The sequence below is a fragment of the Pseudopodoces humilis genome, chromosome 6, assembly GCF_049639895.1.
Source record: "Pseudopodoces humilis isolate 2021_Gansu_Grassland_sample_001 chromosome 6, ASM4963989v1, whole genome shotgun sequence".
NCBI classification, from domain to species: domain Eukaryota; kingdom Metazoa; phylum Chordata; class Aves; order Passeriformes; family Paridae; genus Pseudopodoces; species Pseudopodoces humilis.
This window is the reverse complement of record NC_142205.1, coordinates 60,373,458-60,394,678: the sequence shown is the minus strand read 5'-3', so window position 1 is coordinate 60,394,678 and position 21,221 is coordinate 60,373,458. Positions and strand designations below refer to the sequence as shown.

At 37.0% G+C, this 21,221-nt stretch overlaps 1 protein-coding gene across 14 annotated transcripts in view; it reads right to left on the bottom strand.

The window, feature by feature from the left end:
* The window catches only part of INPP4B (inositol polyphosphate-4-phosphatase type II B), a 322,017-nt gene that overhangs the window by 96,610 nt on the left and 204,186 nt on the right, over positions 1-21,221 (bottom strand). For all 14 annotated transcript variants that reach the window (XR_015772647.1, XM_088056200.1, XM_088056198.1 and 11 more), the window contains one exon: positions 17,820-17,967. Coding sequence is in view for 13 of the 14 variants with exons in the window: in XM_088056200.1 (XP_087912326.1) it covers positions 17,820-17,967 (148 nt within the window). In the remaining variant the exon portion in view is untranslated. The remainder of the gene's footprint in view (positions 1-17,819; positions 17,968-21,221) is intronic.

The following is a 21,221-nucleotide window of genomic DNA, read 5'->3' as shown; positions in this document are numbered from 1 at the left end:
AATGCTTTCAGAATGCTTGTAAGATCTGTTTTTTATCTCTGTTTTACAAGTACAAAATAAAGAATGTCAGTAGATAATGCAGTAATTTTTGTGTTCAAAACTCATCTGGTATAAATGCCTTCAGTACTGAAGTAACCTTCAAACAGAAATACTATTTCTTTCATGGAGGAAAGAAGGTTTCCAGGCTCCAGATAGTTGTGCTCAGAACAAGTAACTTTTTATGAAGAAATATTAAATACCATTGGAAAGAATACAAAGTTTGCTCTTCCCCCAAAACTTTCAGTATAGTTGTTTTGATACACTATGCTTTGGATTCTGTTATATATGCTTCATAAACATATTTCTAGCAGTGTTTCTACAAGTCAGTTTAACCAACACACCAGCCCTCACCACATTTCTTCAGCATTCAAAACAAAATATACACACACAAAAACCCCCAACACCAGTCCCTTAAAATGTCATGTCTACCTTACAGCATTCATCAGGTCAAAACAGCAGTGTTATGGTAACCAAACATGTCACTGGAAATCTAAAAGGAAATCCTTTAGTAAATTATCAGTTTTCCTGTACACTCTTGAGAGCTGACCTGAGTGAAATAGAGATTATTTGAATTTCCTGAACAAACAGGCTTAGTACCCTGTGCTTTCTGTTTGTTTTTCCCTCTTGCAAAGAAAGTTTCTCCTGTATTTATCCCAAAGCCAAATTGTGGGACCTGCTTTTAAGGAAAAGTTGGTTTTTTTTCAGTTTTCCTTGAAAACTGAAACAACCAGTTTTCCTCATTTTCCTTGGAGCATCAAGAGTGTTTCACTGCAATTCTTAGAAATATCCAAAAAGGCTTCCAGAGGACAACTCTTCCATACAGAAAAATTATGGAGGAAAAAGGAAAAACGGGGGAGAAAGGGTAGAAAGAGGGAATAAAAGACCAGTAAGCCTGCAGCACAGGAACACAGAGTTCACTTATGTGAGCAGCAGATCTGACCGTAAGTCAAAAAGTCTCGAAATTATTTCTTAAACAGAATAGCTACACATTGGTACAGGGATGTTTTCCCCATCATTATTAGCTTTGAATTAGTGTGAATAGTGTTAGAATAAGCTCCATAAGCATAACTCTGCTCCTGGTGTAGACGACAATCAAAACCAAACCAATTGCACTAGAAGAAAAGCATTTAACTTATACTTGTCCTTGAAAATATCAACATGAAAACAAAGATTACAATGACTTGTTGAGACTTTATGTTAATGACATGATTACTTTTTGCCATTTAATTGCTCCTGAAGCTGAACCAACTCATCTTTCCTCCATCAATACAAAATAGCAATGTTGTAGCATAAGAATAATCTGCCATGAAATGAAAAATCCAACATTCTCAATGACCATCTTCCTTGCCATTTTTTAGCACCTTAACATGAGGTGTCCCTTTAAATTAAAATCTTAGGGCTTCCTTCCCAGAGAAGTGTGCAAAATTTGTCAGGGTATGCAATTTTGTTTATGTATAGGGATAATATTTTGGTCCTTAATATTTATGGTGTCTGATTTAATAGTTCTAGCAACAATGTTTGGACCTGGCTGGCTTCCAAAATTTTACTACTCCTTCTGTATAGGAATACAGTATTCTATCCAAGAGCTATATCCCTGCCTCTGTCTAAGCTCATGTCTGGGATGGTTGGTCTCAAGCTGGAGTTAAACAACAGCAGGAATAGAAATCTTTTACCTCAGATTAAAACATCCAGCCAAACCCAAAACTTGTTTAACCAGCTGCCTATGAGTTAACTCCACTGACACCAATAGAAATGTGGAGTGGAAACTCACATCCCTCAATATTAATTTTAACAGGTTTTCAAGAAATATCTAATTATGCCCCCATTACTAGTGACAAGGTTGGTATTTTTTTCTTCTCAGAAACACATACAAATCACTGAAGTAAAAATTCAGCCTTCAATATGTCATAAAAAAAGATGCATCAACAATGCTTAAAGTAAGAGTACAGTGCTACAGCAATCTAGAGCATATGCAGCATGGAAACTTTAAAGAGTACATTTTCTGTACTTATTTTCATTTTAAAATAGAGCAAAATCAAAACCATTAGAAAACAGGATATGACAGACACTTCCTCAGAAAATAGCCTCTAAAGTTGCACACTTTATATCTTTATTATTTTTTTTCTAATGGAATTATAGAATCAGAATAGATGATTTAAATTATTTTAGATTATTAAATTATATTAGATTATTTTAGATTATTATTTTAGATTATTCATATATTGTGGGTTTTTTGCAGTTTGTTACTGCTGTTGTTGGCTCAATACAATTCTGAGTTATGAATGAAAAAAGCGTTGTCTTTTCTAAATCTAAACTTCATCAACAATACTCCGTAGTACCAAGCATTATTATTGCATGAAAGGCCTTTTCTAAAAGTAAATAGAGTGGAAAAAACATAATATTTTCACCTCTGAAAGTTTATAGTTCATACTAATACTCAAATTTTAGAATTTTTTAATCTATTTTAATAATATTTTAATACTTTTATGATAACTTATCTCATTCAAAATCTTTAAAAACACACTTCAACCAATAATTGTGTCAAACAACAATTGTGATACAAAAAATTGATCTTTATAATACATACTGGTTCTAGATAGGGAAAATCAATTACTGATCTAACTTTTCAATGCATCCATTTTTGGAATTTTGAATAGCTTGCCAACTGAACAGGAAGCATAGAGCAAACTGTGTTGCTAAAATAGAGCTATTTATCATCTTATTCCCCCACTCTAAATCGTCTTTCAAAGTTTTTTCCAGATAATTGCTCTCATCAGTGTGTGTGATGGATTAGCATTTAAGAAACAAAGAGAAACACCTAAGGAAGTTAAGGCTGCTGGAGACTGCTGGGAGTTTTTTCTCCTGACCAATAACTGGTCATTTCTGAGAACTGACAGTAGTTTTGACCATTAAAAAGTGAGATCAACCTGTGGACACCACCTTAAGACCTAAGCCCAGGAATTTCTTGCTCTCTTTGGTTCCTGGCTTTTGAAGAGGTAACAGAGCTTCGGTTCAGCTTCCTCCTCCTCCTCAGGCTGGAAAAGGCTGCAGGGGGAGCAGGGCTGGCCGGAGTTCTGCGGTTCCCAGGGAGGATGGAGGCTGTGAAGTGACAGGAGCCCCTTCCCAGAAGGGCTGAACCCCTCACAGGGCTTGCTGAGCCTTGTACAGTGGGGCTGCCAGGCCAGGCTGGTTCCTGGCTGGGCTGCAGTTTCTGCTGCTGCTGGGTTTCACCAGAGACAGCCGAGTAAGGAGAGAGAAAGCCACTGACTTGCGGCATGCTGAGACAGTGGCCACACTCTCCAGAGCAGCCATGAAGAATCTTCCATCGCAGACAGCTCCAGCCGCTGCTCCGGCAGAGATCACAGAACCATCTACAAGGCCTGGGCAAGATTTTAACCCTTCCAGTACCCAGATGAGACTTGCAGATAAATACTTTTTTCCCAGAGAGAGGGGAAAAGAGAGTGATCAACATGTAAAGAGACAACAGAAACTATCAAAGACAGTGAAGAAAGGAATTAAGCTTCAGAGGGGGGAGAGAAATAAGGAGATGCTTTAATAAGCTGAAAAATTCTTTTGTTAAAACTATGGAGATGGACAATAGTGTTCTGAAAAAACTCCTTTAATTCATGAAAGAGTATTTTGGGGGGAATGGAGTATTTCAAAGTGTGGATCTAAGCAAGTGGTGAAGTAGTTGTGATCCTATGAGATGCTGGAACAGAAAAAGAAAAGTGATAGCTGTTGACGATTTGTGGCCCTTAAGAGGCAAAGAGAAAACTTCTGTTTCCAGAGAGGCTCACAGAGACAGATGAAGAGAACTTCTGCCTTTGAATAACTCATCCTTAAAATGACATCCCTTGAATCATGGCCCACAAACACACCTCAGAGTAGTGTGAAATGGGAGGAAAGGACTGATGGTAGAGTTTTCCAGGCAGCTGGCATCAAAGAAATAGAAAGCCATGAGAAAATGGTTTTCTTGTGATAAACTCCATAGATTGACAGAAGAAAATTTCTTTTTCTCTACAAAGACTAATGAAAAAACTATAGCAAAGTTGTGACTGTTTTAACCACCAGTTGTTTGTTTTTTTTATCTCTATGTTGTCGTGTGAACAAAGGGAAATGGTTGAGTAGTGGGGAAAAAGGTTTCTGGAGGTTTTATTCTGGTTTCTTATTCTTGTCATTTTGTTAATAAACTTTCTTTATTCCTTTTAAGTGTTAAGCCTGTTTTGCTCTTCTTCTAATCCATATCTCACAGCAAAAAATGAGTAAGTTTTCTAGTGAGTTTTTAGCTAATGCTTTAAAACCACGACAGCATGACAGATCTTGTGCTCTGCATCAACTTAAGCTCATCTTACAGAATGAAATCCCAGCTTCGTCTAGAGCTGTTTGTCTTCGTCTTGTGTTTGTCTTTGTCTTGCTATTCAGCTCCTCAAACTGCCTCCAGTCTTTTCTGTCACTGCCCAATAGAAACTCCGTCCAAGAACGTCTGAGCTTCCACTGTCTCCTGCCTTCATTAATCAGCTACATTTCTTGGTGGCCTTGGCATAATCTTCACCCATTTGTATCTAAACAGAATGTGGATGTAAACAGGCTGTCCCATTCCTCATTCTCCACCTTAAATATTATCTAATTAGCTAATTTTTAAGTCTGTGTTAGGTACATTCTGGTTTTCACATACGTTTTTTTCCTTTGGTAGCCTAATTATGTTCCAAGAAGTCCATTATCAAGAAATGGCTGAGAACCCAAGGCTCAGATGAATATTCTATCTTTGATTTACTAACTCATGCTTTTTTATTTCTGAGAATACCTTAGGTACATGATTATAGTAAACCACTAAAAGGACCTGAAAGAGGTACAATTAATTTCCTGTATGACTTATGTTGGTAATTTCTACTTAAACAGCTCCTGCTTTGTGCCATACACTCTAATGACAACAGTAACAGAAAAAGATGTGCTTATCACTTTAGCTAATACAACAGCTAAGAAGCCTGAAGGAAGCATATTCAGTGCTGTAGTGGTTTAGGTTCACCAATTTGAGTTTCCTGGCCAACGAACCAAATAATGGGGTGGGGTTAGAGCTGGCAAAAATTGCCAGTACACCTACTAGAATTATTTACTCATTTCCTGCTGTGAGATATGAATTAGGAGGAGGCCAAAACAGGCTCAAAACTTAAAAGGTATGAATAAAAAACTTTATTAACAGAACTTAAAGAATAAGAAGAATCAGAATAAAAAACTTCAGAACTCTTTTCCTCACACTGCCTGAGTTCTTTTCCCAACTGACAACATAGAGACAAAACCTGGGATATTAAATCAGCACCAACTCTACAATAGTCTTTCATCAGTTCTTGTAGGGAGAGGAGCTTTCTCTTGCTATGCCATAAAAACTTCTCCACAAGAAATAATTATCACATTGCTTTTCATTTCCATGAATAGCAGCTGCCCGGGAAAAGATGTGCAATTGTGAAGTTCCTCCCATTTTCACAGTCCTCCTACAGCTGCATTCATGGGCCACATCAACTTCTGGAGTATTATTTTATTTTAAGGATAAGCTGTTCAGAAGCGAAGGTTCTCTTTGTTATTAATAAGTCAATCAAATTTTTTCAATAAGGATTTTATTGAAAAATTTACAGAATCAAAATTTCGGGACAGCCACAATTAAAGACAACGCTGAGCCTGGGGTTGACGTTGGGTTAACTCTGAACCAGCCTCTATCGCACTGATTCCCCCAAGTTCACAAACTGTCTATTGGAGTGCCGAGTTTTATACAGTTTTTTCGGCCTGAGGCCATGCAAGTCTCAGTTTTTTCCTCTGTTTTGTGTTGTTACATATTCATATTTTGGCTGTTGAACTGCTGATGAGTTTTCTGGGAAGGAGATGAAGTCTGAGTGGATTTTTGGGCAGCAGTCTTTGAGATGTAGAATTTTGCTGAGTTTTTCCCAGAAGGGGATGAAGTCTGAGTGTTTTGTTTTTTTTCTTTCGAGACCGACATTGAGATGCATGGTCAACCGAATCAGTATTACGTGCTGATCGCCGAATCGTTAGTGGCTTGTCTTATCTGAATGGATTCATCTCTTTCCTGGCGCCCCCTGTGTCCTTTTGCAAAAAGTCCTGAGTTCTTTGTCGTTGTGGCAATCCCCCAGTTGCTCATATTTTATGCATCATGCTTGAGTTATCTTTGTGCACTATACACGCAAATTATATAAAAAAAACATATATTACAACTTTATCTATCTCTGCTATCATCTTCGTCTCTGGGAACAGAAATCTTCTCTCCCTGGGGGCAAAGGGTCTACATCACTCTAATCTCCCTCTCTGCTCAAGCTTCTCATGGGATCACAGCTCCTTCAACATTTGCTTTGCTTAATCATGGTTGCCTCTGCTTACATCTACAGATTGAACACTCCATCCCCTCATACTTCCTCATGAATTAAAGGGGTTTTTTTAGTGTATCGTAGTCCATCTCCATGGCCTTACCAAAAGAACATTCAGGCCCAATACTAGGGCATCTCTTCATTCTCCTTCCATTTGGAACTTGACGACTCCTTTACCGACCTTGGTGTCTTCAGGTTGTCTTCTACATGTCATTACTCTATCCTTTTCTTTCCCTTGAGAGAAGATCAAGGTCTGCAGGTCTCATCTGCGCGGTGAAAGGGTTAATATCTCGTCCAGGCCTGCAGATGGTTATGGGCAGTAACTGAAGCAGTCATGGTTTTGATGACGGTTTTTGATGATGGATTTCAGGCTGTGCTGGGCCTCTCCCTCTGCCCAGCAGCCGCTGAGGCGGGGCCGAGGTGAAGGGGCCTGGCCCGGCCCGGAGCCGCTCCCGGAGTCCAGCAGTCAGACCCCGGCTTAGTGCAGGCCAACAGCAGAGGCAGGGCTTGGTGTTAGCAAGATAATAGCAGCTGTGGCCTGGCCCAGCTTTGGCCAGGGCCCCACCGCCTCCCGTCCTCCGTCCGGCCACTGTTGAGGTCCAGCCCAGCCCTGCCAGGCCACACGGGCCACACGGAAGCCGGCCCCACTGGGGAGCTCAGTTACCTTACAGGGCTGCCAGCAACAGAGAGATTTCCTGAGCTTGAGTGTTTTTAAGATGTAGAATTTACAGAGGTGGACCCAGCTTCTAAATGGTTTAATAGGTTCTCAATTCTCAGAGCTAGCCAGCTATTGTTATTTTTCCAGGCACAGAGGAAGATCTTCAGAGCTGCTCTCAGGAAAATCATTTCTGTGGGTGGTTTCTTTCCTTCTTACTAAATATCAATTAATGTGAAACCAGCATAAGTGTTAAAATACAACCCCTTGATTTCAGTAAGGAGTATTTTGAAAGAGTGGTATGCATAATGATGTAAAATTATTTGAAGGAAATATTAATACTGAAATCATGTTTCTAATGAACTTGTTTCTGCAAAGCCACCACCAACAGTCCAGACAGTATTGAGGACTGCACAGTGAAAACCTGTGGTCAGTGACAACAAAACAAAATACCAGCAAGATATTAAGAGCAAGAGGAGTGAAAAGGGGGCAATCCCTCAAAGAACTCACTCGAGTGTGATTACTCTGTCTCAGAAAAGGAAACAGCAGAAATAGCCACTTGCATCAAGGGCACAGCACAAAATCTGACGGATTGAAAGATGAAGTTAAAAAGGTCAGTGCAATTAAAAGAAGAGGAAATAATTAAGACAATATATGATAAAAGCACATAAACCAAAAATGCTGTATGAAGACCAAGTAGCAATTTTTTATACATACAGCTTCAAAAATCCAATGATGAAATTCCTAGTGAAGCAAACATGATAAATTCAAAACCTAAAAAATGAAGTGATTTTGGCGTCCACCAAGCAATATTAGCTTCTGAAATCTACTTTCACAAAACATCAGAAGCAAAAAGCTTAGCAGGATTCAAAACAAGATGAGACATTTTTGCAGATTATATTTACAAAACTTGTATAAGATTATAACAGCATAAAAATTATGAATATTTATCAAACAGGAGCTTTGGAGTAAATATACACCATCAGCTTTGGGATATGACTCAATCATTCATATGTAAAGGAAGCTTAGAATCTTCTTTCTAAGGATAGGAGCAGAAGAATTACTTTTCTTAAGAAAATTCACTCTAAAATGTATGGATAACCATTTTGTCTTTTTTTTTTTTTTTAAGAACAGAAGCAGATGAAATTACTCTCATTTCTCTTTGCTACAAGATATGCTTCTGTGATATATACGCAATAAACTCCAGACAAACAATACAACATTGCCCCAGAAATAAAATAATCATAGTTTTTTTACTTTATTGTTTCCAAAACAGGGAAATAATTATTACAGAGGAGTTAATCCTGTCTGGGAAAAAAAAAAAAAAAAAGCAGCATATTTTTATTTCTTTCTTTACTAATAATTTTCTTTTAGAATCTTCTGAAAACAGTTTCCATTTTTGTCTTCTTAAAGAATTTTCCAAAATTATTCCAAGTTTTGGTAAGCCTGACTTGACAGGCAACTAAAAACTTCAGGTAGGGTGTGCTTACCTTTTGTATGCCCTGAAAAATTGTTTAGAAATAAATAAACAAACAGAAAAAAACCAAACAAGTTAACAACACAGACAAAAAAATCCTATCAGAACCTCAAGAGGAAACTACCCACCAAAAATAAAAAAAACAACAAATACATTTAAAAATATTTTGAAGCCTGTTTTCCTATATATGTGAAGAGAATAGAGTGGGGTTTGCAAAGCCACAATAAGATTTTATACTGTTCCTAAGAGCTGAAAATTTTAAGTTCCTTTTTAATTTCTATCCACCACCATCCCCTTTTTATTATACAAAAGTTTAGACAATATATAAGCTAAATTAAACTCATCTCTCCCTTCCTGCCTTAAGACCATTTTCCTTGCATTCCTACCTTAAACTCTTTCCCTGCTAAACTCTCTCCCTTTCTTGGATATTTTACTACTTTATCTTTCAAAACCTCAACATCTTCAAAGAGCATGATCATTTGGGGTTAATTGTATGATCTGCATTTAATAGCAGAGGATAATTCTCCTGCAGCAGACAATTGCAGAGTCTCAAATTCAGTAATACTTAGAATGACATCTGTGGAATCTACACTTTTATCCTAAATTATATTTTAATAACTAGTGTCTAGTAGTAGTGTCTGAATAGTAGAATTGTTTTAAGGGTTTTTTGTTTGGTTATTTTTAAATTTTGAAATCTTTTGCCAGAATACAGTGGAATCAGCTTAAGACAATATTGCTTCAGTTCCACAATATGAGCAAAACCATTTTATTTTCACAGTTTATATTTAAAACTTTATTTCCTTCTTTCAGCTTGGAGTCATATATGTGGCAAAATTAATCATTCAATTATTAATTGAACAATTACTCAACCATTCAAACATTTTCCAGGTTTCTGTTTTCTTTTTTCTCACAATTTATTAATCAGAATGCATCATTCCAAATAGGGAGTGAGGGTGTCTATGACACAAACAACATCATAAAACTGTACAAAGCTTTTTTAGCCACCCTAATGCCATAAGTGACCAGAAGTGACAAAATGTTTCACTTTAATTTTGCATTTTTTCAGCATATTGTGGGAGGCTGAAATTTGCTCAATAAGGACTTCCTTAGGGCATGCTGTGCACAAATATAACATCTGGGAATCTTAGCAGCCTTTGCTAATTGGTACTGAATGAATTCTCTGGCATCTTAAAACCTGTGTGTATCTTGCAAAAAAAAAAAAAAAGGTCTTATCTGAGAGGGTAGTCTTAATATAGAATGTAAATTAGCATTTTATAGATTCAGCATTGCTGAATTCTAGGTAATATTATGTACCAATGTATCTGAACAGTTTGGGCCATGGCGTGCTCCAGCCAAACCGTATCTAGAGTTTATTATCAGACCATCTGGAATTTCTCAAAGTTGTGGAGACATAAACTGTTCTAACAATAAGAAAGAAGAGGCTGAAAAACAAGAAAACAGGACCACAAGAGCCAGATAACAGAGGGTGGTTGAACACCTGGACTGTGCCCCGAGGGTTGCATGCAGAGTGCATGGACAGGATAGGGGCACCAATGAAAAGATGCGTGATCCCGTGAACGGTAGTTTTAGAATGTATGAATATGTGTATAATGTAATCAATAAATGGCTTCTGTGAAATCGTATTGGTTCATTGTTCAGAGATCCTGAGCTCCCGCATGTTGGTGACCTGGTGACGTGATGACAACACCGTGCAGACCCAGACCCTTTGAACTTGTTGGGGGCTCCTGCGGAGTGAAAAGGCAGGAGGCCCGGGGCGGAACTGTGTCAGTGGGAGGCGGAGGGCAGCTCCACTCAGAGTGCAGGAAGGGAGGCTTCCCAGGAGAAAAAACTCCGGAAAATACACAGTACACTGCAGCAGCATACCGAAAAAGGTGAGTGGCCGGGCCTGGAGAAAACGGGCAAGGCTCTGTCAAAAGAAGAGCAAGCCATGCTAAACATTCTCCAGCATACACTGTCTAAGAGAGCAATTAAATATGACCCAGAAGTCTTAAAAATTAGGGGAGAGGATTTTTTGCCACCCCCAGGAGTGTTTTCAATATCCTTGAGTGGGAAAGGCTGTGAGTAATCCTCTGGTGTGGCGTGAGTGATGGATTAAAGTAAACTAAGGGATTTAGCACTTTGTGGAAGTCAATCCTTGCAGTGCTAAAGCAGTTAAAAGCAAAGAGAAAAGCACCAGGGTTACCCACGAAAGGTCCTGTGGTATCCACTAAAGAGTTAACAATAGCAGCAAGGGGGCAAGTCTCTCCCCCCTCCACCTGGGCGTACAAATGCTGAGAACGGCTATTCAAACATAAAAAGTTGATAGGAAGCAATTATGCTACAGTAACTAAGCAAGAGTTAAGAGACTTTCTCATTTGCATGCAGGGGAATTTGCTTGGTATGGAGCATAGAAAGTTTATCTGGAATGCTGTAGGAGTTCGGCTACTTTCGCTGCTTTTTCTGTCCCTCTGGTAATTAAGAGCTTTAATGGGCAATCTGCACAGGCTGTGAACTCTGTAATTCGACCTGCGTCACAGAAGCAGTCATCTTCTCTGTCTCTCTCTCTCACACACACACAGACACTCACACCGGGAGAACATGCTTTTAAATCGATCACGGAAATGCAGGGGCAGGATATCTCTGCCTTTGAAGAGAAGCCAGATCTCGATAGGCTCCCTCACCCCAACTCAGGAGGGCATGGCTGGGGAGCACTGGAACAGGCACAGAGCAGAGGCACCCCCATAGCGGAGCCGCTGCAAGAAAAGCTCCAATAGCCACCCTTAATCCCATGTGTGTCTCGCTCAGCCCTGCAGGCTCCTCTCCCTGTTACAAGCAAGGCTCCACGCAGCAATGCACCCCACCCGAACGAGCGCAGTTACAACAACGTGCAGGGGCCCTGCAGAGCTATTGCGCATGCCCAGTTGCGGCCTGTGTGCAGAGACCTGCTTTGCCTGTAGGCCTTCACTGCGCATGTGCGATCTCTTCGGTATATTGCCACCTATGTCATTTTGTAACCACCGAGAGTTGCCACCTCCGTACAGCGCCGCCTCTGGCCGCTTCTATTGTGGCAAGGAGCAGGGACAGTAGCGAGGAAAACGTTTTATCCCGGGAGAAGGGACAGATTTGCAAGATGCAGGGTCACCGGATCCAGGAAGAGACCCGTCAAATTTTAATCCAAGGGAATTTTCCAGGAGAAGTTTAAAATCAGTTCATTGGAGTGAAGTGGGACAGAAAGCTTTAAAGGGAGGAGATTTTGACATAGCAAAACAGTTTACAGCCTCGCCAATACTCCAATCCTCCTCCCGAGCCCTGTATGGCTTGGCTCCCCCTGTGGAGCTCGGCCCCCCTGACTCCTGCCGGAGAGCTCCGTCCGTCATCAGAATGTCTAAAAGATGCATTGAAATACCTTTGTTAAAGTTAACCTTGTGTTTTTAGTCAACTGTGATTTTTGACAGGAGTTACTGGAGAGATTTAAAGATGCATTTAAAGTTTTAGTAGAGAAAATACTGTGACCCCTTGGAAATTTAAAAAACCCCTCTTTAGAAATGTTTAGAGTAAATACTAACAGAATTAAAAAGTTACCTTGCAATAATTAGTTTTAAAACCTATTATCAAAATATTGAATGATTTACAGCTTCTGATAAAACGACCTTCTCATTAATGTTATCTACAGAAGGTATTTATGATTTAAAAAATAATTAGCTAGGAAAGCTTTCCCGTACAAGAAGAAAAAGGTAAGTTAACCATATATTACCCATTTGCTTTTTTTTCCCACAATTTTAATAAGGTAATTTCATTGTGTATCTTTTTGCTATAAAAACACGTGACAGCATATATACCTATCTGGACTTAGGATTTTAATTAAAAATTGGACCTGATGTTTCTGCAAAGTGCTAAAAAAGCTGAATGGCAATTTGCCAAACCCTGCATTGTTGTGGTTTTTCTCTAATAAAACTGCACTTTCAAAGTCCTAATAAACTTAAGCCTGTACCAGGAAAATTCTTACTATGTATGAGTATTTTCAGTAGTATCTGCAATTATTATGAGTTATTCTCAAGGCCAAATTACATAAAATCATAATTTCTATAGTATAGTAAGTCACATCTTTGTAATCTTTGTAATAAATCCATGTTGCTGCTATATTATGTTCAAAAGTTATATACCAAACTTTCAGTAGCCTTTTTTGTAATAAGAGTCAGAATAAGTTATGCTTTCATTTGATACAAATTAAGTGTTGATAGAATGAAGCAGAGTTAAATTTCACTATGTTTAGGTCTGAGTATTCTTAGATTTTATCACTTTAGCATTCTTTTGTGGTTAAGTTTTGTTATTTCCTTCTGTCAAAATTAATTTCTACCAGGTTTGAATATTGTTTCATTTAAATTGTCTCAGGTTTTGTTGAAGACACTTATCTAGACAGCAAAGTACAGTTATTTTCCCAGAGAGTTGAGGATGACTACGACTGAGACAACTGTGATGAAACACTTTTGCACACCTGCTTGTGGATGAAGGGGAATGCAGTCTGTTACACCTGATTTCATCAGATGTTCTATCATTTGTTACAATCTCTGCTGTTTTTGTTTTCTGTAGGTAACACAAAAGAATAGTGACTGTTAATACTAGGAAGTTCAGAGGTTTTTTACCTTGTTTCATTTTTTGCCATTGAGACATGAATGTTTTGAAAAATACTATCTCAGACCCTTATTGCTGATATTCATTGTATAATGTGAATTTATGGAATTTTTATGATGAGCATTATTTATAGGATGTTGTTGTATTTATAGCTGGCTTCTTGTATATTTTAACATCTCTTTGTGTAATTACTTTTAAGATGTGTCATTTGAGATCTTTTTGTTTTCTAACTGCAGATGCATCTCCTTAAACAAGCTGTACAGCTGTTCCTGAACAGGGCTTTTCTTGCTCTTTAACTCCTTCCCTTGCTTAAGAAGGCTTGCTTTTGTCTAATTCAGTGTAACTTTATTGTTTTCCAGTGCTTCCAGACTTCCAGGAAAATGTATCATTGCTGAAAGTCAGTTACCCTGAAACTTCAGATTAAACCAACTGCTAGATAGTTCTATTGGTCTGTTGCCTAAGACTTCTGAGCATTTGCTTTCCACAAAGGCACTTCAACAGTTTGCTGAGCTTTAAGCATCTTATAGCTGCTATTATCAAGAACCTTGTTTTGAAAATGAGTTAACAGACATCTTTCCATTTTAAAGCCTAGGCCCTGGCCAAGCCCTGACTTTACCTGGATGGAATGTTTGCCAACAGATCCAGATGTTTTCTGTACTGAATTATGTTCAAATTGCTTTTGACTTGGCAATTGAACCCTATTGGTATGACAGCTGGGTCAATTTTGGAGTGGGTTTGGAGAATCATTTCTGGAGGTGGTTGTCCAATCCTTCCTTGATTTTGTTGGCTGTTTGCAGACTATGAGATGCTGGTAGAGTGTTTTAGTGGTTAATAATAATTCATTATCACATATGTTATTAATAATATTTATTATCTGACTTATTTCTGACTGCTGTGGGTTTTTTGTTTATTATGCATATAGTTTCATTTTGATATTTTTCATGTATATGATAGAAGAGGTGCATCTCATTTTTAAAAGCAAAAGGAATCAATGCCCTAAGAACATTCAATTAATGCAATATGTACATTAGAAATTTAGATCACAATTCATTTTTGAATAATGAAATATATACACCAAAAATTTAGAAAATATTGTAAAATCTGAATTCCCTATTAAGTGTACTACAGCTAACACTGAATGATTCAGTCACCTATGACAGCTCTTCTCAGACTTTCACAGAGGCCATATCTTCACAAAATTGGCTGCAAACAGTGAAATCAAGAGGAGAGAAAATTCTGCAGTATTCATTAATTACAATATTTTATCCTTTAGTTTATAAATTAACGGGATTTAAAATTGATCTTGTCTGATGAGGACAATTGTCTAAACACCGTTCACAAATGTCAAGCTACACTTATGTGTATACATATACTTAAATTCCTTTATGCAGTACTGATGGAGAGTAAGAAGAGAAAGGTTTCACATCCTTTTTGATGCATGATGAGGTAAACACTCATTTTTATGTATTTGAGCTACACTTTACTGACAGGTTTGAGAACTTTTTAAGTGTTGAAAACAAGGTACTTATAAGAAACAATGTTGTGAAAATCCTTAAGTGGATAAGCATAGTAACAGTGCCTCTCTGAATGTGGTTGGTTCAAATATCTTCAAAAGTCATGGTATGTTTATCCAAAATCATTTTTATTAAATGCTATCACCTGTTTTCAATACAACACTTTGCAATGCCACTGTTCAAAAACAAGTCAAGTAAATACCAACATCCAAATGTCAAAAAAAATCAAAGCCTACTTCCATCACATGCCTGGGGCTCCATTGCTCAACAGAAGTTGTGTTATAAGAGGAAGTAGAAAAAAAATTATTTTTCAGACAGTCTGAACGTTGTCATCATTCCAAAATGTTACATGAAAGAAATAAAATACAGACTGCATAGATTTTTCTCCCAAAAAAATCGTAGTGTTGGTGGGACAGGACAGTCATTTCTGATGCAGGAGAAAACTTGCATGTGTGCTTTGTATTCTGGAGAGGGGGTTTAAATTCAGTAATTTTTATTTGAAATTTGCTTATCAGTTGTGATCGTAAATGCCATGGGCCAAATTCAAGTATGGATGAAATTTCCTTTCAGCCAAATCTCTTGCTGTGCTGATCCAGTTACACCAGTTGCATCTATAACTGCAAGCCTCAGTTATATAGATCAACTTTCTGAAAAATCATTATGAGCGAAGAACTTTTATAGTCATTAGGTTCAAAGAACCACTTGGCTAATCTTGCCTGACACACATAAAATATCTGGACCAGATTTGTGTAAAGAAATATTAAAAACGGCAGAAAGGACTCATTGGAACACCTCAAAGAGGAAGTAGAAACCAGCAAAGCAGACTGTATGACTCTTACTAGAACAACAAAAATTACCATATAGCTCCTACTGAAATTTCTTCCAGGGAGGTTTGAGGGATAAAATCTTTAATGCATTTCTTTAAAAACAATATTTCATGCTGAAACCCAAAGTTAAATACCCTTACAGGTCACACATTTCAAAGCATCATGTCAGTAAATGGAAGAGTTCGGTTAACAATGAACACTGGAGCTATATCAAGAGATAAGTAATTCTAAGACCTGTAAGAAAAGGGAATTTAAACTACAATTTATAATGAATACTGAATAGGATTAACACTTACTTGCATATTTTTATAGGAAATTGCTTCAGACCTGGCTATATTGAAGCCACAATAAAAATAAAATTAAACAAGCTGAGTATGGTTAAGTGTCTTCTGAGACAAAAATATTTATCCTTTTATACTAAATGGGAAAAAAAGACACAGAGAAGAATACTTCAGAAGAGAATATCTTGAAGATGGTACAGGGTGTTTTCTGTGAGCTCAACACCTAATATAGGAGCATCCTCATCACACATTTTACTAGATTACAAGTGTAAGGACTCCACAAGAGTCTTCACAATCTTCACTATTATTTTGAAAAGGAAAGCCCAGACAAAGCTGAAGCTTCAACCCACATTCTTATATGATGATAGATGACACAGATGCCCCTATATATATGCCTAGTATTCTGTGTTGTTGATCCTTTTGGTTAGTCTTATCTCCTCCCTCAGACTGTATCAATTACTTTGTCTTTCTTTCTTTCACACCTACACTTTCAATTAGGCTTGAACAGCTAAACGACAGCTAAATCAGGAAAATAAAAAGCACTTATCTGAATCTTTGTGCAGCTTTTACTTGTTTCTTTCTCAAATATTTTCTTTATTTTGGTGAGGAGAAAACCCCACCATGGTGATTTTTTTTACTATGACTTTATCCAGGGAGGTGAATCCTATAATATGAAATAACAACGAGGGCTATTACTTGCATTATGCCTTTGGAGAGAATAATGCAGTAGTAGTAAAAGTGGTTAAAGTAATCCTCTAACATTTAAAAGGCATTTACCCTTGGGGCAAATGAAAATATGGGAAGTGCAAGAACTGTGAGTGTCAGCATAATCTATTTTTATTGCTTACTAAAAACAACCTTGCACATAAGTATTCCCAAACAAGATGAGGCCATAAATGCCTAAACACAGTACTAAATGAATAAAATAAAGTATTATAATAATTCATAGGATTTTTATAACCCATCATCAGCATGCATAAGTATGTGTCAGTCCACTGACTTTATTAAAATCAAGATTCCAGTCTCCCACATGCTGTTCTACTGGCAAAAAATCATCACACAAAAGCAACAGATGGGGTGAATAAAAAAAGAAAAGAAGCTCCATATTGCAGAACAACCAACCTCTGTAAACCACAACAGAAGAACTGCCTGAAAGCACACAGGATGGCTTTGGGATGCAATACTAGGTCACAAAGTTACTTTTAAACATGAGACCAGATGCCCATCTATGTGTGAAGCAACTTTCAAGAGGAAGGAGGCAATATCTTCCACATCATCCATTATCACTAGAAAAAGAAGGCATTGTCTTCAGGGCAGCCCTGCAATACTTAAAATAAGGGGTTTCCCCAGATTTTATCAGCACAGCTTACAAGGATTCAAGGACAGGCTGCTATTTTAATCACTGCAGTGGGAAATTGGACATGCAAAGGATTTGAGGATACCTGTGTTCCCTATTCTCCTTTTTCTCAGGCCATACACATTGTTATGATTCTCAGACATCTCTCCTGGTTACAAGGCCAAACATGAACTAAGTTTCAAACAAACATTACTTTGGTATCCTTTTCTTATGCCAAATAATTTAGATTAGATAGAGGAATGTCCTTTTTATCCTCACTGGTCCTTTATTCACTACAAATTTGTCCTTTTCCATTGCACAATATTTGTCTAGGTTATTAACTCTACCCAGACATACATAAGCAAACATGCCACAGTGCTGTTCACATCCCTGTCATTTGCTGATTCCTTGTTACATTAACGTGCTAGATTGTTAACCAAATGTTGGTGTTCACAGATTTAAAGTCATGACTGCAGTTTAGCACATTTCATTGCTCAGAACTTAGGAGGTCACTGGAGTCCTAAAAATTGTGAGCAGTCAATTACGTTGTTCAGTTACAACTGAAAATTCTTAGCAGCCAGAAATTGCCCATTTCAAACTTCAAATTAATATTTTTTTAGCTCATCATTCACATGATTCCAAAAAAAATAAATTTAGTACTTACTATTCCTGCTGCTTTTCCCTTACCTTCTCATATCCTCCTTTATGTGCAGATTTATTAGTTCTTTAGGAACATGGAAAGAGAGGGTAGTCTCAGCCATCTGTTCCCGGATCCGCATCCACTTGTTGTCAGAAGTAGGGAATCTGTATAACTTACAGACTGGGTTTCTCAACACTGCAAAGAGGAAAAATAACATCATTGCTTTACTGTGGTTATATGACTCTGAAAATTTATTACAATAACCTGCAAATATTAATATATTTATTTTTCCCCTAGCTTACAAAATTAATTTCAGAACCATTAAAATTCTACTAAAACCATTTAATTTTTATTTCATTTTTATACCAGTTTGTGGAGTACAAAGTATTACTAGTACATCAATAAATCACATTATACCAACACAGTAGGTAATCTTTGAAAAGGAAATTTAGGTCTTCAAAGTAGTGAGAATGTAAATTAGACTCTCTTTTCTTACCTTTAAGGTGAAGTTAGGAAAAACAGAATGTACAAGTGAACAATGAACTTAATACACTCAGCACCATTGTTTACCACTTGCTAGAACCACTCACAATTCCAATAAATTGCACAGGACTCAGAGTTCAGCTGCATCTTCCCCTTGACATGCACATACAAATTATTAACACAAATAGAAGTTATGTTTCTACATTAAAGGAAACTTGACCTTTGACCATATTAGAGTTACCTTGATCATTGATGTGGTCAAGACACTGCCACTACATAGAAATAAATGTAACAGCCCTGTCACATATGTTACACACACTGTTTTCAGATCACTATTGCAACATGACATAAGAAAATCACATGTCTTGGTATTTTGGAAGATTATGCTTAAAACCCATCATGTCTTTTATTTTACAGTTTTCACATGTTTGCTACCTTTCTGTTCATATCTTACAATGATGCTGTATAATAAAGGCGGGAAATTTCTACTCTCTCCTTTCCATCTTATCTTTATCTGTTTTACCCTGCTCTTATTTTCCAGAAAGAGCAAATAAGGAAAAAGCTGATGAAGAAAAAGTTCTATTTGACTACTTTGATAAGCTTACTTGGAGACAAATTATTGTCATTTAACACACATGTTCACAGCATCCTAACTCGGAATGACTTTGAACAGCCATCCAAATCCTCCACTGGTACCTTTCTTTCTGCCTTCTGGAAAAACTGCCTTCCAGCAGACTCCCATTGATCTGCCACTGAGTAGTCTATAACTCAGAGGAATGCATTCCCCATGTGCTGTGGGGAAACTGCTGCTGTCAAAATGACAGCTGCTAATAGACATTTCAATTCACAACTCCCTGACACCATTAATGTCTATGTAGGCTGATTTATAGAGAACGAAAAATGAAAGGTACACAAACTGTCTTGTCTAAGCAATCAGGTTTTTTAACAGAAATCCTTTAGGAAAGGCCTAAAAGAAGAACAGATATTTAAATAAACTGATAATAAACCCATTGCTGGCAACTCAAAGAAAGGAGTAATGTTTAAGCGATTGTATTGATCTGTATTCCTATCACTCTACTGAGATGTCTTTCATCATCAGTCTTTGATGAAAAACTGGAAGCGTTTTTAGAGTCATTTTACCTTTAGTTATTTAGTTATTTTACTTTCAAAAACTAAATTCTGACTTAGTGTTATGAAATAAGCCAAAGAGATGCTTGAAATCTCTGACATATGAAAACAAGCAATTTTTCTTTACTACTCCTATCCAAAATATCTCAATGTTCAAACATTTTTCCACACACTTTCAGAGTTTAAGGATCCTCACCATGCAGATTTAACTACAAAAATAAGCATCTCCATGTGCCTATGATCAACTTTCACCAAGTGTTTGGCCTTATTACATCACTTGATTAAAATATGCGGTAATGCGTATTTTCCTCTTCTCTTTTTGCTGAGATTCTTGTAATCAATGAAATCAGTCTCATTGATAATTCTAACAGTTTCTTTCAATTCACAAAGCTGATACATGGCACCAGTCATCTCCCATTAACAAGGCAGGGAATGAAAATTTTCAAATGTTGGAGAGTTAGGAAACAAAGGGCTAATTCAGGTCTGGCCTTAAACAGAAAACTGCCAAACCAGATGATAATTTTTCGTTGGGTATGTTTTTTTCTGTTGTGCCCCCTGATCAGCAGGGAGAAGGCTGATGCATATTACTGGGACATTTTAAATGATGATGACCCAGACACAAAAGACTCTGTTCTTTATTTTACTTTTTTTTGTATCTACTTCCTAAGGAGTTTATCAAAGGATTTTTCTCCAAGAACAGCTCTTAAATTCACACTCAGAATCTATTACACTGAAAAATAAACATTAATCTGTGAGAACCTAAAGGAAATATGTAACTGAAGAATCTCTTTCATCTCCCCCCTGTCACCACCACCATCACAAAGTAAAAAGCAAACCCCAGAAAACCCATGAGGATTGCAGCAAGGGAGAAAGAACACTGAAAATATGGATCCAAAGTTGTGATTTTTTCATTGCTAGAATTACTAAACTCCTCTCCTGGTACTAGTTGAATTTTCAGGTCTTTGATTCAGGTCTGAAATTTTAGATGGGTATAATCTCAAGTGTGTTTTAAGTTTTTTTAAATCATACCTCCATGGGTTTAGGAAGGTAATTTAATTTCCAAACTTGGAAAAAAAGCCTGGGATTTTTTCCCAAAGAATACAAATTCCAATATGCAGTATTACTAAATCTTAAAATTGTCAATAAAAGCTTCATTGTACTTGATGTTTTCCTTATAAAAAGAACTACTGAAGGCATACGATTCCATAAAAATCTCAGAAGTATCTTCCTTTCCAATTACAACAATAACTAATTTCTAACTATAACAAGTTGTCTAGAACATAATTCTAGAAGGCTTATATGTAAAAGCACCCAAACAACAAGAATGCAGGACTAGAACTGGCTTTTATAAAAACTTGCTATTAAAATGAGTGGAAGTTTCATAAACTAATCCTTCCTGTACTTAGCCAGTGATCATGAGTGGCATTAAAAAAAACCAACAAAATACACATGAATTGTAGCAGGTAAAAAAGAGAAAAGCCTATTTTAGAAGCTTTTCTCTATATATTTTATCTCTATATAGAATGTCTTTTTGACATTCTCATTTTCAAATATGAAGAACTCTATGCTTTTTATTCCATGCAATATCCTTCACATTGCTTCCTCTGAAAGTGGAATAAAAAAATAATAAAAGACTGAATACTCTGGTTTTATTTTCATTCGCTGTTGAACATAGATAAAAGCATATCCATTTACTAACAGTATTTCTATTTATATCTTTCTTTGTAGCATAGGCATATGATGTGTATTACCTCAAGAGTAATAATTACAGCTTTCTTAATTTTTCTTAATTTCAATTACTTTTATTCTCTTTTTTATTTAGAATGCAATTTGTTTAC